We start from the raw sequence: 20,146 nt of genomic DNA, 5'->3' as shown, positions 1-20,146 counted from the left end.
AAGATGCTACAAGCTAAAAGAAACAAGCGAAAACTACAAGCTAAAAGATGCTACATTCTAAGAGTACAAGCTAAAATATGCGACATGCAAAAACTACCAGCTAAAATATGCTACATTCTAAAACTACAAGCTAAAAGATGCTACAAGCTAAAAGAAACAAGCGAAAACTACAAGCTAAAAGTTGCAACAATCAAAAACTACAAGCTAAAAGATGCTACATTCAGAAAATACAAGCAAAAAGATGCAATATCCAAAACTACATGCTAAAAGATGCTACAAGCTAAAAGAAAAAAGCGAAAACTACAAGCTAAAAGATGCTACATTCTAAGAGTACAAGCTAAAATATGCGACATGCAAAAACTACCAGCTAAAATATGCTAAATTCTAAAACTACAAGCTAAAAGATGCTACATTCTAAAACTACAATTGAAAATAATGCTACATTCTAAAACTACAAGTGAAAAGATGCAGGAAGCAAAAAATCCTATATACACTTTTCTCAGAAAAACCTGTTTCATATATTTTATTGGTCTGCTGTTGAGGTAACATCCATCACTGTGAGCAATACAGCAGAGCGATGGGGGGGGGGGGGGGGGGGGGGGGGGAGGGGCATACGGATCAGACGGTGGGAAATAAGTGAAATATAATATGTCAAAGCGAAAAACGGCACAAAATGCTTCAGGCCCCAGAGGGTTAATAATATTTTGGACCTGTGAAAATATGATTGAAATATCCGTGTTCCAGCTGTCAGAGTTGCTTCAATTTGTTTGTGAACCCGCAACTACATGAATTGTTACCGACTCATGACACCACCTTGTGGCGAAAGACTGGATATGCTTGGTGAGCTTGACAATTTCAAAGATTACGTCGATATTGCAACCTTACTATCTTTTGAAAATCTTGTGAAGTTGTTACTCCCCACATGGAAAGAACCTATATGAGGATATATGCACATATATGAAACCTACATGCACATATATGCTGCATCTATGCATATATATGCCACATATAGGAAAAATTGAGGTGCATATATGTGAATATACAGGCCATATAGGTCTCCTGTACTGCTTCTTTATTTCCCCACATGGAAAGAACCTATACAAACATATATGTATTAATATAGGTTTTGAATATATGTGACATATATAAAATTGGCCATTTCCCTATATTTTAATGTACATATATACGTATATATGTGCATATATGTGTATACATGTACATATATGTGTATATAGGTACAAAATATGTACTTATATGTACATATATGTACATAAAAATATAGGGAAATGTAGGAAAAATATATATACATATATGTGCATAAAATATAGGAAAATGTAGGAAAATATATGTACATATATGTGCGTATATGTGCATATATGTACATACGCATACATATATGTACATATATGTGCATATATGGTACATATATGTACATATATGTACATATATGTACGTAAAATATAGGAAAACGGCCAATTTTATCTATGTCACATATATTCAAAACCTATATTAATACATATTTGTTTATATTGGTTCTTTCCATGTGGGTCACTTCACCATCTTGTGGTAGAAACTGGTATTGCAACTTTTGTTAGCTGTAGTATTAGATAATTTGACGTCTCCTCCCCCCTCCCCCCCCCCCTCCCCCAACAGGTAATCCGGTCAACTTGACGTGCCGAGCGTTCTTCGGATACAGTGGAGACGTCAGTCCGCTCATCTACTGGATGAAAGGGGAAAAGTTCATCGAAGACCTGGATGAAGAACGAGTACAAGAGAGTGAAATCAAGTAAGTGTCTGGTCTAATAACTGAACTACTCCAAGACAATCCAGTCGTGTTGCTTTGTTCTTTTATGATGGCGTGAACAAAATATTATGACAGATTGACGAGACCCTCTGGATCCAATGAAAACACGGGGAATGACTCCGATAATGGATTAAAACTGTGCCATCAGATTCTGAATTAGAATTTCTAACTCTGAATTGTTTTACCATCGAAATCAGACTTTGAATTTTCAAAGCTGTCGAATTTCAAGTACGGATCTTTTTTTTTGCGTCTGATTTTTTTTCAACATCTAAAAATATTCAGTGTGTAAAAATTCAATGTGTGTAAAAATTCAGCTGCAAAAATATTCAGCTGCAAAATAAATTCAGCTGCGAAAAATGCAGCTGCAAAGAAAATTCAGCTGCAAAAAAATTCAGCTGCAAAATAAATTCAGCTGCGAAAAATTCAGCTGCAAAAAAAATTCAGCTGCGAAAAATTCAGCTGCAAAAAAAATTCAGCTGCAAAAAAAATTCAGCTGCAAAACAGCCAGAATATCTGTGAATTTTTCGCAGCTCAATTTGTTTTTGCGGCTGAAATTTTTTTTTTTTGCGGCTGAATTTTTTTGCAGCTGAATTTTTAGACACATTGAATTTTTACACACTGAATGTTTATAGATGTTGAAAAAAAATCAGACGCAAAAAAAAAAGATCCATACTTGAAATTCGGCAGCTTTTAAAATTCAAAAGTCTGATTTCGATGGTAGAAAAATTCAGAGTTAGAAATTCAAATTCAGAATCTGATGGCACAGTTTTACTTCCACACTCCGGGGGTTAATCTTGGTAAACGCCTGTTTTAACCGATTTACCACAACTGTCTGACCGCACATCAACACGGCAACCAATGAAAGCAGCCGCTCACGACCTTGCCATCATTTAAATGATATTCATGAATGCTTTATGTGGCGGATTAATAATGCAGACAGTAATGCATTCTCCCACATGGAAAGAACCTGTAGGAGGATATATGCACATATATGACAACATATATGCTGCATCTATGCATATATATGCCACATATAGGCAAAATTGAGGTGCATATATGTGAATATACAGGCCATATAGGTCTCCTGTACTGCTTCTTCATTTCCATATATATATATGTATATATATATATTACACACACACACACACACACACACACACACACACACACACACACACACACACACACACACACACACACACACACACACATATATATATATACTTTGGCAACTGTCCCCACATGGAAAGAACCTATGTAAACATATATGTTTTGATATAGGTTTTGAATATATGTGACATATATAAAATTGGCCGTTTTCCTATATTACACATATATGCACATATATGTGAATATATAACCTTATTTTTGGGGCTGCATATGTACCTATATGCACATATATGTGCACATATATGTGCATATAGGTACCTATATGTACCTATATGTACATAAAATATAGGAAAACGGCCAATTGTATATATGTCACATATATCCAAAACCTATATCAAAACCTATATTAAAACATATATGTTTATATAGGTTCCTTCCATGTGGGCTTCATCGCGTACGATATATATATATATATATATACACTCACACACACGGCCCAGGTTGCACTTCGTATCCAGGGTGAAACACAAGCGGAGGTAGAGACGGCAGAGCGGCACAGCAGATGGAAACCTCCGCTTGAATGCCCGTGTCGGCCGCCTTTTTCCATCTGGGTGACCTCCGCCTCATGACTCACGCTCGGCATTGGAAACACAGATCTGTGTACTTCACAATAACACACGCGCACACACACGCTACCTGACCATTCGACAATTCAATCTCCAAAAAGCAGTGTATTTTATTTTTGGTTTTTGTTTCCCCGAAATCAGGTTTCAGCTGGCGGATTTCCAATTTATTGAACTCGACAATAAGTGTAGAATCGCATTTCAGGGAGAACAAAAGTGGGAGTCCTTGTTCGTAAGCCTCTTTTGATGACAGCTCCTCTCGCAGCATCATATCAGAATCAAGTACCGTATTTTCCGCACTATAAGCGCACCTAAAAACCTCCAATTTTACAGTGCGCCTTATAATCCGGTGCGCCTTATATATGCACCAATATTGAGCCACGACAGGTTTCGCGACTACGGTAAACAGCCGCCGACTTCATTTTCCCCCGTAGAAGAAGAAGCGCCGCGGTGCATGCTGGGATATAGGACTGCGCGAGGCGTGCCGTTTCATTTCCATTTCCAAGTAAAGAAGACGGAACAGAGTTTCCGAGGGAACAAAGCGAGATGCTACAGTTGGAGGACAAACTCTAACAGTGGGTTGTTGAACAGAGAGCAGCAAGCGCTAGCAAGCGCTAGCAAGCAGTGGGCGAGCAAACAGTGGGTTAGCAAGCGCTCGCAAACAGTGGGTCAGCTGATTTGAACAAACTTGTTGGCATGCGATGCTAACAGCTAAAATCGATTTAAGTACTTGGAAACTATGTCATTAGCTAGTGATTCTCGATCGCAGCGCCACCACGAGGCCACCCTCTAAATCTCAGCTTATTTGAACAAACTTGTTAGCATGCGATGCTAACACCCAACAGCGATTTAAGTACGTGGAAACCATGTCATTAGCTAGTGATTCTCGATTGCAGTGCCACCACGAGGCCACCCTCCAAATTTCAGCAATTGCGGCAGAATAATAGCAATATTTAAAAAATGGCACCTTCCCAGGATTGTAATAATTGTGCGACGCCTCTTAAAGAGGCAGGCACAATTAATAATAAATTGTTTTACTATGAGAAAAAACAAGTCTGGTATTTGATTGTGGCATCAGCTCAAGGTCAACACATCGCTCCGATATACTACAAAAAGGTCATTTGTAGGATTAAAATACTATGACCTTGAAAAGTGCGGATTTTGACGATGGTTTTTTTTCCAACATTGGACGATGCCGCGTTTGGTCGGCGACACATTGCATCGCTATCTCTATCCTAATAAAGACCCTTTCATGTCCAGCAGCGGTGTTAGCGCTACGAAAGAGCAGAAAAAGAAAGAAAGAAAAAAAAAAAAAACCCTTGTTGTCGACAAACGCCGCCTTCTGAAAAGGTTAACTGTAAGCGGCGTGACAAGGCGGGGGAGGGGAGTTAGCGACCCCAGTCGGTGACCTGGCATTTGGAGATGTCTCTATTAGCCCCACTGGCGCGCTCGCCACCGCGCTCTGTTGTGAAGGACACCGGGCCAATTAGAGCCTTGCAGGATTTTCCGGGGGCGGCGGGGAACTGGCGATAAGGGGTGGGGGGAGGGTGGGGGGGGGGTTCGTAATAAAGATGAGATGGGAGAATACGGAGGAGTGTGCTACCCCACATGGAAAGAGCCAATGCGAGGATATATGCACATATATGAAACCTATATGCAGCATATATGCACATATATGCACATAAATGCTGCATATATGCACATATATGACAGTATATATGCTGCATATATGTACATATATGTGCGCATATGTACATATACGCGCATATATGTACATACATGTGCATATATGTATATACATGCGCACATATATGCGCATATACGCACATATATGTGCATATGTGTACATGGATGTGCACATATATGCGCATATACACACATATGTACATATATGCGCATATATGTACATATATGTACATAAAATATAGGAAAACGGCCATTTTATATATGTAACATGTATTCAAAACCTATATCAAAACCTATATTAAAACATATATGTTTATATAGGTTCTTTCCATCCCACATGGAAAGAACCTATATGAGGATATATGCACATATATGAAACCTATTGAAACCTGAAACCTGACAATATATGTGCACATAAATGCTGCATATATGCTGCATATACGCAAACATATATGTGCGAGTATATACATATATGTACATATATGTGCATAAAATATAGGAAAATGTAGGAAAAATCTATGTACATATATGGGTGTATATGTGCATATATGTACATACGCATACATATATGTACATATATGTGCGTATATGTGCATATATGTACATAAAATATAGGAAAACGGCCATTTTATATATGTAACATGTATTCAAAACCTATATCAAAACCTATATTAAAACATATATGTTTATATAGGTTCTTTCCATCCCACATGGAAAGAACCTATATGAGGATATATGCACATATATGAAACCTATTGAAACCTGAAACCTGACAATATATGTGCACATAAATGCTGCATATATGCTGCACATACGCAAACATATATGTGCGAGTATGTACATATATGTACATATATGTGCATAAAATATAGGAAAATGTAGGAAAAATATATGTGCATAAAATATAGGAAAATGTAGGAAAAATATATGTACATATATGGGCGTATATGTGCATATATGTACATACGCATACATATATGAACATATATGTGCGTATATGTGCATGTATGTACATAAAATATAGGAAACCGGCCAATTTTATATATGTCACATATATCCAAAACCTATATCAAAACCTATATTAAAACATATATGTTTATATAGGTTCTTTCCACGTGGGACGCGTGGTGCGAAAGCAGCTTTCACATGATAGTCAAACGAGGTAATGGGCTTGAAGGGATCAAAACCGTGACCCCGAGTCGCTTTGAAAGCACTTCCGACTCTCCACTTTTTTTTCTTTTTTTCCTTTCTTGTGATATTTATTTATTTATTTGTTCCCATCCGAACGCCGCTTCCAAACGCACCGCCCGACATCGTTCTCCAAGCTTCATAAGCTTTTGAAATGGAAATTAATCACACGGGAGTATTCCCCGAAGAGCCGCCCAGTAATACACGAAATGGAGCTTTTTGGCAGGACGTTTCGCCGATGACGCCCGCGGGCCGGTACAAGGGAAATGGGGGAGGGGGGGGGGGGGGCATTGCTGCACGACGAGACATCTCGGATCTCTATGGGGGGGGGGGGGGGTGTGTAAAGTTTAAAAGAAGTAGTTTGAGTCCCCCCGGTGGTTGGGAGAACAGAGCAGCACCCTTTCGAGCTGCATATATGCATATATGCAGCATATATGTGCATGTATGCATATATATGCCACATATAGGCAAAGTTGAGGCACATATATGTGAATATACAGGCCATATAGGTCTCCTGTAGTGCTTCTTTATTTCCATATATATATATATATATATATATATATATATATATATATATATATATATACTGTTATATCAAGGCAATAACTAAGAACTAACTAAAAAACAATTATGCAAGAAGAACTTATGTATGTGCGAACACGGGAAATTGGTATCACATGTAATTACCGACATGCAGAGAACCTATATAAACATATATGTTTTAATGTAGGTTTTGAATATATGTGACATATATAAAATTGGCCGTTTTCCTAATTTTATGTACATATATGTACATATATGCGCACAAGTACGTACCTATATGTGCGCATATATGCACACCTATATGTGTGCATATATGTACATATATGTACCTATATGTGCGCATATATGCACACCTATATGTGCGCATATGTGCACACCTATATGTGTGCATATATGCACACATATAGGTGTGCATATATGCACACCTATAAGTGCGCATATATGCACACCTATATGTGTGCATATATGTACATATATGTACCTATATGTGCGCATATGTGCACACCTATATGTGTGCATATATGCACACATATAGGTGTGCATATATGCACACCTATAAGTGCGCATATATGCACACCTATATGTGTGCATATATGTACATATATGTACCTATATGTGCGCATATATGCACACCTATATGTGCGCATATGTGCACACCTATATGTGCGCATATGTGCACACCTATATGTGTGCATATATGTACATATATGTACCTATATGTGCGCTTATATGCACACCTATATGTGCGCATATATGCACACCTATATGTGTGCATATATGTAAATATATGTACATATATGTGCATAAAATATAGGAAAACGGCCAATTTTATATATGTCACATATATTCAAAACCTATATTAAAACATATATGTTTATATAGATTCTTTCCATGTGGGTATTCATGTGGGATCAGAAAACTCAACGAGGTCCAGTCAACTTCTCCACTGCCTATTAGCATCGCGGACATTTAATGATACGAGCTGTTCTGGAAGGTGTTCACACTGGCGAGGACTTTAAAAAAATAAAAAATAAAAAATGGAGCGAAAACGAAAAGTAGCGATTCCTTTCAAAACAGTAGAAAATACCTCCCTCAGCTCGAGTTGCTAGTTTTTTTTTCCACGTACCCACTGACCTTTACCTGGGGAATTCTCAGCGTGGTTGTTTTTCCATTTATCCATTTGATTGCAGGTCGGGGGTCAACGAGCAACAGGGCGGTCAGAGCAGCCACACACAGCCCGCTCTAAACCTCCAGCTCTTATTGGGCACGCTCGTGCATTTCCAACCCAGCAGGCAGAGATAGCCCACATGGAAAGAACCTATATGAGGGTATATGCACATATTTGAAACCTACATGCAGCATATATGCACATATATGACAATGTATGCTGCATATATGCACATAAATGCTGCATATATGCTGTATATATGCACATAAATGCTGCATATATGCACATATATGCTGCATATATGCACATATATGCTGCATATATGCACACATATGCACATAAATGCTGCATATATGCACATATATGACCATATATATGCTGCATATATGCACATAAATGCTGCATATATGTACATACGCATACATATATGCACATATATGTGCATATATGTACATATATGTACATAAAATATAGGAGACGGCTAATTTTATATATGTACATATGCACATATATGACAATATATGCTGCAAATATGCACATAAATGCTGCATATATGCACATAAATGCTGCATATATGACAATATATATGCTGCATATATGCACATAGATGCTGCATATATGTACATACGCATACATATATGCACATATATGTGCATATATGTACATATATGTACATAAAATATAGGAGACGGCTAATTTTATATATGTACATATGCACATACATGACAATATATGCTGCAAATATGCACATAAATGCTGCATATATGCTGCATATATGCACATAAATGCTTCATATATGCTGCATATATGCACACATATGCACATAAATGCTGCATATATGACAATATATATGCTGCATATATGCACATAAATGCTGCATATATGTACATACGCATACATATATGTACATAAAATATAGGAGACGGCTAATTTTATATATGTACATATGCACATATATGACAATATATGCTGCAAATATGCACATAAATGCTGCATATATGCTGCATATATGCACATAAATGCTGCATATATGCACACATATGCACATAAATGCTGCATATATGACAATATATATGCTGCATATATGCACATAAATGCTGCATATATGTACATACGCATACATATATGTACATAAAATATAGGAGACGGCTAATTTTATATATGTACATATGCACATATATGACAATATATGCTGCATATATGCACATAAATACTGCATATATGCACATATATGCTGCATATATGCACATAAATGCTATATTTATTAAAAGGATTACTATTGCAACAACACATCATCAGTATGGTAAAACTAACCTGTCTCACGACGGTCTAAACCCAGCTCAGGTTCCTTATTAGTGTGTGCACATATATGACAATATATATGATGCATATATGCACATAAATGCTGCATATATGCTGCATATATGCACATATATGTGCATATATGTACATACACATACATATACGTACATAAAATATAGGAAAACGGCCAATTTTACATATGTCACATATATTCAAAACCTACATCAAAACCTATATTAAAACATATATGTTTATATAGGTTCTTTCCATGTGGGAGAAGCCCTCATGGCTACTAGCGGTGCGCCGTGTGATATTACATATTACATTACATTATTATTGGTATTATTGGACAGAACACTCTTATCTCATCTCAACAAGGTTTTTTTCTCGTAAAATAAAGGTAAAATTTTTTTTTTTTTTTTAAACATATGAACATTTTTACTCTTATATTACTAATATAATAATAGCTACAATGTTAAGAAAAAAGCTTTAGTATTATTTGATTCATTTGATTACAAAAACATCAAAAAAAAATTTTTAAATCTTTTTATTCCATTGCATCACTGTAAATTGTAATGTCGTATCTTCATTGTGATTCCTTGGTGGTCATTGTGTGACCTGAAGTTGATAAAATGCCCACATACAAACCAATAAAAAATTTTTTTAAATTGCAGAAGGTTAAACAAATGCAAGGGTTGCAAATCTAAAAAGAAAGTAGATTCCATGACACAGTGATTCCTGCCGGATGCGGCGTTACAAGACGCAAAAAACAAAACAAAACACTTCTCCCCCCCGCCACAGTTTGACAGTCTAAAAGCTTATTTATAAAAAAAAAAAAAAAAAGAGTTTGCATAAGTCCCTGTGATAAAATGGAAAAATAAAAAAAAAGTTGGGCCTCTCTGAATGATATATGAGCAGACGATCTCTTTAAGGTTACAGATATTGCAGCTATTTTCGAGCCCTGCTGTTTAATGATGCATTGGGTCCAATAGTGTGAAAAAGGTGTGAGCGCCCCGGGCATTCATCTTCCGCCTGCCGCAGGTCATTTGAATCTGAAAACTCATCTGATTCTTGTTGATCAATGCACAGACTAAACAAAGCAGATTGTGGCGTGCTGCAGAGATGGAGAGAATAACTGCGAAATCCCCAAAAATCAAAATCAAAATCAAAAACAAGCACCGCTGCCATGGCAATACCTGGTTAACCGCCATCTGCTGGTTTCAGCTCGTCAATACCATTCCCACTGCCGAAAGAAAGAAAGAGTTCAAAGGACATTTTGAGAATTTTGGTGTTTCGTTGACACTGTTGTTTGAGCTCATTTCTGAGTCAGAAGAAGCTGGTTAAAAACAAAAAAACTAGAGGTAGAAGTGTGAATAGTGATTGTGGAACAAAGCTGATCTCCTTTGAACTCGGTGTCTCCAGTGCTCATTGTAGACCGAAGGATATGCATGCGCATCTCCTTCGATCTACAATGAGCACTGGAGACCTTTGCCATGAAGATCAAAGATTTTCTGCTTTGATCTCCATGAGGTGCTTCGGGAAATTTTTTTTTGTAGTGTTTTTTGATTTTTTTCCAAAACGGTTACAGACATAAAAAGCAAACATCAAAGGAGTCATCTCATGAACAAGCTGCACGTTTTGATATTTGAACAGTTGAAATCGCTTAAATATTGGAGGAGATATAACACAGTGGCAAAACAAAATCCAGAATCATAATCAAAGATTTGGATCACCGTCAGCATTCACACAATAAGACATGATACTCAAAACCAGAAATCCTACTCTTTGCGTTGGGGAGAAGACGAATTCCTGTAAAAAATGTCTGAATTTCCCACACCGACCCAAAAAAACCAAAACATCAAAGGATCCTTTTTTTTTTCCTCCTGTTGGTTTTTGCGCTAACCCCTCCTGGCGAAGCGTTGTGTGATAGGTCGGCGCCGTAGCACGCCGTGACAGTTGCACTATTATCCCCATACCACACGTGTCACTGCCATTCATCGTCAAGGGGATCGGCGAGTTGACGGAGGGGTGTTTCTCATGTGGGGGTGGGGGGGGAGGGGGGGGGCGTGTCATGACTCACATGATGTAGGCTTCCTGTCAGTCACGAACAATCAGGCCTCCATCTGTGAAGAACTGATGTCGGCAAGTTACGGAGCTTCTGTTGATTCTTACCACAATATCTGTAGTTTGGGGAGTAACGGGTTAAATGATTACCGTAATTTTAATTCTGCAGTTTAACCCCTCTGGGGCCGGCGGACGCACCGGAGCGTCCTCGTCACATGACCGTCTGAAAAGGCAGTAGCGTCACGGCGCAGCGTCGTCTGGTCCAGTGTTTCAATCCGTGTCCAAAGTGCAGATATAAAACTACAAGCTCGTTTTTAAATGATGTTGATCGCCCAAATAAAAGATATGAGGAAAAATATGTGTGACCTTTTATAAATAGTTTTAGAAAAACGCCTGAGGCAGTGCTTCTATTTCACTGTAAATATCTGTATAGAACTGTTTGTTCAGTCCTGTTTTGATACATTTGAGTTCATTAGTGTGAATGCAAGGCAAGGCAAGGCAAGGCAAGGCAAGGCGTTCACACTCTTGAGATTCTGTTTCTGTTTATTCTGGACGTTTTTCGAATCGCTAAAACTCTGACAGTCTTCACCCGTTCGTCACCGTTCAAATATCAAATCCTGCAGCTTTTTCGGGCACTTTCCAGCTAAGTTCTAGCTTTTTGAAATCTCGTCAACTTTTTGAAATATTTCAACTTTTGTGCAACTTTTTTTCCAATGTCAACGGATGGAGAAATGTTCTACCTCGCTATAACTTCTTCAAATCTTCACTGATTTCAACCGTTCAACTTTTAAACTGTTCAACTGTTTCAACTTTTTGAAACTTGTGCAACTTTTTGACACTTTTTCAACTTGTTGTAACATTTTCAACTGACACTTTTTCAAATGTTTGACACTTTTTTTTAATTTTTCAACTTTTTGAAAATCGTGCAATTTTTTTTAAATTGTGCACTTTTTTGAAAATCGTGTTACTTTTTAAAAATCGTGCAATTTTTGGAAAATTGTGCATTACAGATTTGCCACCAGCATTCACACTATCATCCATTTGCCGCGGGAAAGGCAGATCATAGTTTAGATTTACTTTACAAGTAAACAAAATGATTCGTTAACCATGTCTGTGACTTTTATAGTCAATAAATCTGTTTTTACCACCCGAATTTGTAATTTTATGGTGTTTTTAGGTCCACTGTTTTAATACAGTATGCCAAAGTGATGAAAATACTTCAGAAATGCATTTATGAGGTTGTCCTGAACAAAATGACACCAAAAAAGGCGCAAAGTTTAAGGATTTTATATCTGAGATATAGTGAAAAACAGCACAAAATGCTTCAGGCCCCAAAGGGTTAAACAATACCTAATTTATGGGGTTTTTTTCCTTTACATGTTTCCAAGCTTCATGCTGCTGATACATGAGTCATGCGTTCAGGTGCATCACTTTCTTTTTCCTCTTTTTAAAATTTGGTGGGTGTGGCTTATATCCCAGTGGGCTCAGTCTTCTGGATATTACGGTAGTGCAGTTCGATATCTGTTGAGTTGTCGTCATGGGGCAGGGTTGTGCAGGTGTAGCTCCTGTGTGACCAACGAAAGGAACAAAGAAGATCAAAGAACTCGAAGGACAACAGAAATACCCAAAAAAAGAACCATAATCAGGGTTTTAAGAAACGCAAACATCCAAACTTCCTCGGCAAAACTCCCGCGGTCCTTGGCCGACCATCATCGACAGAGTACGCTTCAAAATGGGTGGTGCGTTCAAGTGCATCACGTAAACGCCGAAGATTCTTGTTTCTTTTTGTTTTCTTTTCAAAATCCCACATGGAAAGAACCTATATGAGGATATATGCACAAATATGAAACCTATATGCAACATATATGCACATTTATGACACTATATATGCTGCATATATTCACATATATGCTGCATATATGCACACATATGACAATATATATGCTGCATATATGCTGCATCTATGCGTATATGTGCCACATATAGGAAAATTGAGGTGCATATATGCACCTATAGGTGTGCATATATATGTATATATATAGCCCATATCTCACTTTGGAAGCTAAAGGCTAGTACTTGTATCGGTACTTGGTATCAGCAGGTAAAGGTTAGTACTCATATTTGTAATCGTTATTGGTAAGTAGCTAAAGATAGTACTCATATCGGTGCTTGTTATAGTTAAGTAGCGAAAGGTTAGTACTTGTATTGGTACTCGGTATCAGCAAGTAGCTAAAGGTTAGTACTTATATCAGTATTCAATATCGATAAGTGGCTAAACTTTAGTACTGGCATTGGTTACTCATTATTGGCAAGTAGCTAAATGTTAGAACTGGAAATGGTACTCTGTATCGGTAAGAAGCAAAAGGCTCACATCGGTACTTGGTATCGGCAAGTAGCTAAAGGCTGGTACTCGCAATGGTACTTAGTATTGGCAAAAAGCTAGAGGTTAGTACTCGTATCTGTACTTGGCAAGAAGCTTAAAGCTAGTATGCAAATTAGAACTTGGTATCGGCAAGAAGCGAATGGTTAGTACTCTGTATCGGTGGGTAGCTAAAGGTTAATACTCACAATGGTACTCGGTATTGGCAAGTAGTTAAAGGCTCACGTCGGTACTTGGTATCGGCAAGTAGCTAAAGGCTGGTACTCGCAATGGTACTTGGTATCGGCAAGTAGCTTAAGGCTGGTACTCGCAATGGTACTTGGTATTGGCAAGAAGCTAAAGGTTAGTACTCGTATCTGTACTTGGCAAGAAGCTTAAAGCTAGTATGCACATTAGAACTTGGTATCGGCAGGTAGCTAAAGGCTGGTACTCGCAATGGTACTTGGTATCAGCAAGAAACTAAAGGTTAGTGCTCATATCGGTACTTGGTATCGGCAATAAGCTAAAAACAAGTATGCACAATAGAACTTGGTATCGGCAAGAAGCGAATGGTTAGTACTCTGTATCGGTGGGTAGCTAAAGGTTAATACTCACAATGGTACTCGGTATTGGCAAGTGGTTAAAGGCTCACATCGGTACTTGGTATCGGCAAGTAGCTAAAGGCTGGTACTCGCAATGGTACTTGGTATTGGCAAGAAGCTAAAGGTTAGTACTCGTATCTGTACTTGGCAAGAAGCTTAAAGCTAGTATGCACATTAGAACTTGGTATCGGCAAGTAGCTAAAGGCTGGTACTCGCAATGGTGCTTGGTATTGGCAAGAAGCTAAAGGTTAGTACTCGTATCTGTACTTGGCAAGAAGCTTAAAGCTAGTATGCACATTAGAACTTGGTATCGGCAAGTAGCTAAAGGCTGGTACTAGAAATGGTACTTGGTATCGGCAAGAAACTAAAGGTTAGTGCTCATATCGGTACTTGGTATCGGCAATAAGCTAAAAACTAGTATGCACATTAGAACTTGGTGTCGGCAAGAAGCGAATGGTTAGTACTCTGTATCGGTGGGTAGCTAAAGGTTAATGCTCACAATGGTACTCGGTATTGGCAAGTAGTTAAAGGCTCACATCGGTACTTGGTATCGGCAAGAAGCTTAAAGCTAGTATGCACATTAGAACTTGGTATTGGCAAGAAGCTAAAGGTTAGTACTCGTATCGGTACTTGGTATCGGCAAGAAGCTTAAAGCTAGTATGCACATTAGAACTTGGTATCGGCAAGAAGCTAAAGGTTTGTACTCATATTGTTACTTGGTTTCGGCAATAAGCTAAAAGCTAGTATGCAAATTAGAACTTGGTATCGGCAAGAAGCTAAAGGTTAGTGCTCGTATCGGTACTTGGTATCGGCAATAAGCTAAAAACTAGTATGCACATTAGAACTTGGTGTCGGCAAGAAGCGAATGGTTAGTACTCTGTATCGGTGGGTAGCTAAAGGTTAATACTCACAATGGTACTGGGTATCTGCAAGTAGTTAAAGGTTACTTCCTTTAAAAAAAAGTGATACCGGCGCAGCCCTACTCATGAAGTTAGTTATTTACAGCACCTCCATCCATGCGTTGACTGACCAGTGCTCTCTGCTGCCCCCTTGCAGGACGATCCGGGAGCACCTCGGGGAACAGGAAGTGTCCATCTCTCTGACCATCGAGTCGCTGGAGGAGAGCGACCTGGGGAACTACTCCTGCTACGTGGAGAACGCCTACGGGCGGCGGCAGGCCAACATCCAGCTGGCCAAGAAAGGTGAGTTGGGACAAACCACCGGCACTGGGATCCGTCCGTAGAGAGGGATGGAGAATAAAAAAAAAAAAAAAAAACAACTTGCTTGAACGAAGGAATCGTTTTCCACCATGAATAAAATTTAAAAAAAAAAAGCCTTGATGTTTAATAGTGGCGCCTTACAGCTCTGGAGGTGAAAAACACCATTTGGTACCAGGGGCCTTCAATCTGACAATGTGAGTGAATCTCTTGCAGTACAAAGAGGAACGACCAGCGGGATTCTGGGAATTAACCGGTGGGGTATTTTTTTTTTTTCTTTCCTTTTTCTGCCTTCAGGAGGGGGACAAGAGGGGGAGGGGGGGGGGGGGGGGGGGGGGGGGTAGGTAGGACAAAGAAAGCCTATTCATCCACCTCAGCCTGAGGAAGCAGAAGCTTTGGAAGAGAAACAGTTTGGAGCGAAGCAGCGTTTTGCCTTTTGTGATGCCGGACAAGCTGTTTGACTGTCTGGCAGCGACCCCCCCCCTCTCCCTCTCCCCCCTCCCCCTCCCCCTCTCTCCCCCCCTTCCTCACTTCCCTCCCCCTCCCTCCCCCCTTCCTCACTGCCCTCCCCCTCTCTCCCCCCTTCCTCACTTCCCTCCCCCTCCCTCCCCCCTCCCCCTCCCCCTCTCTCCCCCCTTCCTCACTGCCCTCCCCCTCTCTCCCACCTCCTCACTTCCCTCCCCCCTTCCCCCCTTCCTCACTGCCCTCCCCCTCTCTCCCACCTTCCTCACTTCCCTCCCCCCTTCCCTCCCCCTCCCTCCCCCCTTCCTCACTGCCCTCCCCCTCTCTCCCCCCTTCCTCACTTCCCTCCCCCCTTCCCCCCTTCCTCACTGCCCTCCCCCTCTCTCCCCCTTCCTCACTATCCTCCCCCTTCCTCTCCCTCCCCCCTCCCCCCTTCCGCCCTACCTCCCATCCTTACCTCTCCCTTCCTCCCCACCTCCCTTCCTTCCACCTTTCTCTCCCACCCCCCCTTCCTCCCTACTTGCCTCCTTCTCACCCTCCCTCCCTTCCCTCTCCCTCTCCCCCCACCCCTTCCTTACCTCTCCCTTCCTCCCCACCTCCCTTCCTTCCACCTTTCTCTCCCACCCTCCCTTCCTCCCTACTTGCCTCTTTCTCACCCTCCCTCACCCCTCCTTCACCCTTCCCTCTCCCTCTCCCCCTCCACCCCCTTCCGCCCTACCTCCCTTCCTTACCTCTCCCTTCCTCCCCACCTCCCTTCCTTCCACCTTTCTCTCCCACCCTCCCTTCCTCCCCACTTGCCTCCTTCTCACCCTCCCTCACCCCTCCTTCACCCTTCCCTCTCCCTCCCCCCCTCCAACCCCTTCCGCCCTACCTCCCTTCCTTACCTCTCCCTTCCTCCCCACCTCCCTCTCCCACCCTCCCTTCCTCCCTATGTGCCTCCTTTTCACCCTCCCTCACCCCTCCTTCACCCTTCCCTCTCCCCTTCCACCCTACCTCCCTTCCTTCCCTCTCCCTTCCTCCCCACCTCCCTTCCTTCCACCTTTCTCTCCCACCCTCCCTTCCTCCCTACTTGCCTCCTTCTCACCCTCCCTCACCCTTCCCTCCCCCTCTCCCCCTCCACCCCCTTCCGCCCTACCTCCCTTCCTTACCTCTCCCTTCCTCCCCACCTCCCTCACCCACCCCCCTTCCTCCCTACTTGCCTCCTTCTCACCCTCCCTCACCCCTCCTTCACCCTTCCCTCTCCCTCTCCCCCTCCACCCCCTTCCTCCCCACCTCCCTTCCTTCCACCTTTCTCCCCCCCCTTCCTCCCTACTTGCCTCTTTCTCACCCTCCCTCACCCCTCCTTCACCCTTCCCTCTCCCTCTCCCCCTCCCTCTCCCCCTCCACCCCCTTCCGCCCTACCTCCCTTCCTTACCTCTCCCTTCCTCCCCACCTCCCTTCCTTCCACCTTTCTCTCCCACCCTCCCTTCCTCCCCACTTGCCTCCTTCTCACCCTCCCTCACCCCTCCTTCACCCTTCCCTCTCCCTCCCCCCCTCCAACCCCTTCCGCCCTACCTCCCTTCCTTACCTCTCCCTTCCTCCCCACCTCCCTCTCCCACCCTCCCTTCCTCCCTATGTGCCTCCTTCTCACCCTCCCTCACCCCTCCTTCACCCTTCCCTCTCCCCTTCCACCCTACCTCCCTTCCTTCCCTCTCCCTTCCTCCCCACCTCCCTTCCTTCCACCTTTCTCTCCCACCCTCCCTTCCTCCCTACTTGCCTCCTTCTCACCCTCCCTCACCCTTCCCTCTCCCTCTCCCCCTCCACCCCCTTCCGCCCTACCTCCCTTCCTTACCTCTCCCTTCCTCCCCACCTCCCTCACCCACCCCCCTTCCTCCCTACTTGCCTCCTTCTCACCCTCCCTCACCCCTCCTTCACCCTTCCCTCTCCCTCTCCCCCTCCACCCCCTTCCTCCCCACCTCCCTTCCTTCCACCTTTCTCCCCCCCCTTCCTCCCTAACTTGCCTCCTTCTCACCCTCCCTCCCTTCCCCTTCCCTCCCTCTCACCCCTCACCCCTCCTTCACCCTTCCCTCTCCCTCTCCCCCTCCAACCCCTTCCGCCCTACCTCCCTTCCTTACCTCTCCCTTCCTCCCCACCTCCCTCTCCCACCCTCCCTTCCTCCCTATGTGCCTCCTTCTCACCCTCCCTCACCCCTCCTTCACCCTTCCCTCTCCCCTTCCACCCTACCTCCCTTCCTTCCCTCTCCCTTCCTCCCCACCTCCCTTCCTTCCACCTTTCTCCCCCCCCTCCTCCCTAACTTGCCTCCTTCTCACCCTCCCTCCCTTCGCCTTCCCTCCCTCTCACCCCTCACCCCTCCTTCACCCTTCCCTCTCCCTCTCCCCCTCCACCCCTTCCTTACCTCTCCCTTCCTCCCCACCTCCCTTCCTTCCACCTTTCTCTCCCACCCTCCCTTCCTCCCTAACTTGCCTCCTTCTCACCCTCCCTCCCTTCCCCTTCCCTCCCTCTCACCCCTCATTCCTCAATCACCCCTCCTTCCCTCCCTCTCACCCTCCCTCCATCACTCCCTCCTTCCTCCTGATCCCCCTCTCCTTCCTTCCCTCCCTCCCTCGCCCCCCTCCTTCCCTCCCTCTCTCACCCTCCCTCCAACACTCACACATGCACACAAATCCTCCTTTGATCCTTGAACTCTCACTCAGACGTTCTCTCCACTTTCATCACCGGCTACTTTGGTTCCATGATGTTTACTTAGAGACACACATTTTTTTTTTTTAAAGTTACATAAGTGAGACTTTTTTAAGAGGAGGATCTTCTATTTTTTAATTTTTTTGTTTTGCAGCCTTAAAGTTGCCAGCGTTGAATACATTTACATAGTCAAATATCTTTCCTCTCTTTTTAAGCTGGCAGCTTTGATGGCGGCCCAGTTTCCCCTCCATTTGCCAAATTTAAAGGGGGTTTAGCGCCGTGCAGCCGAAACCTCCCGACTAAACCGGGGGGGGGATTAGCAGGGGTCCGGAACACACATCTTTGTCTGTGCTTCTCCATACATTCCTGGACTTTTTTTTTTTTTTTTTTTTTTTCTTTCTTGTTCCGTACAGTCCAAAGGAATTTGGTGGCCTTGCTAGCGAGCAACACTCTCTTTCTGCGGACGCTTTGAGCCGCGTGGCGTCAATCAGAATAGCGTCCTGCTGGCGGGCGTTGCGGCGTCCCACAGGGAAAGAACCTATATAAACATATATGTTTTAATATAGGTTTTGATATAGGTTTTGAATATATGTGACATATATAAAATTGGCCGTTTTCCTATATTTTATGCACATACATGGACATATATGTACCTATATGGACATATAGGTACATATATGTCCATGTATATATGGACATATATGTTTTGATATAGGTTTTGAATATATGTGACATATATAAAATTGGCCGTTTTCCTATATTTTATGCACATATATGGACATATATGTACCTATATGCACATATAGGTACATATAGGTACACATATGTTCATATATATGAATTTTAAAAATAAAAAAAAGTCGAAAATTATTCTTATTGTTAATCATCATCATCATCATCATCATCATAATGTATTCAAATACATAATCATAAAAATATACATTTCAATGATAAATTATATGTATACAAATCATACAATTAAAAAATGAGGAAATAAAACATTGACCAACAAAAACAACAATAATAACAATAAAAAAGTATTATTATTATTCATATAAATATAATTTGATTCAATTACAATTGTAGTATATATACATTTTAAATGGAAATCATGCCTTTCAAATACAAATGATAAATAATAATACATTTAAAATATATGAGATGGTATGTGAATATGTAACTGATAGCTTACCGTATTTTCCGTACTATAAGGCACCTAAACACCTCAAATTTTTTCAAAAGCTGCCAGTGCGCCTTATAACCCGGTGCGCCTTATATATTGTGGCGAGCACCGTGGAAGAACTACTCTTCTCAAGTCTGCTACTTGCCAGCTGAACAA

General features: G+C 41.7%; 1 protein-coding gene across 1 annotated transcript in view; it reads left to right on the top strand.

The window, feature by feature from the left end:
- The window catches only part of LOC308147464 (interleukin-1 receptor accessory protein-like 1-B), a gene marked incomplete at its 3' end in the record, with an annotated part of 376,990 nt that overhangs the window by 327,319 nt on the left and 29,525 nt on the right, over nucleotides 1-20,146 (top strand). Inside the window, exons 6-7 of the mRNA XM_080519603.1 lie at nucleotides 1,654-1,786; nucleotides 15,506-15,651. Of these exons, the coding sequence (XP_080375729.1) occupies nucleotides 1,654-1,786; nucleotides 15,506-15,651 (279 nt within the window). The remainder of the gene's footprint in view (nucleotides 1-1,653; nucleotides 1,787-15,505; nucleotides 15,652-20,146) is intronic.

The sequence above is a fragment of the Blennius ocellaris genome (genome assembly GCF_963422515.1).
Source record: "Blennius ocellaris genome assembly, chromosome: 24".
Classification (NCBI taxonomy): Eukaryota; Metazoa; Chordata; class Actinopteri; order Blenniiformes; family Blenniidae; genus Blennius; species Blennius ocellaris.
The sequence above is the reverse complement of the archived record's forward strand: the minus strand, read 5'-3'. Positions and strand labels throughout refer to the sequence as shown.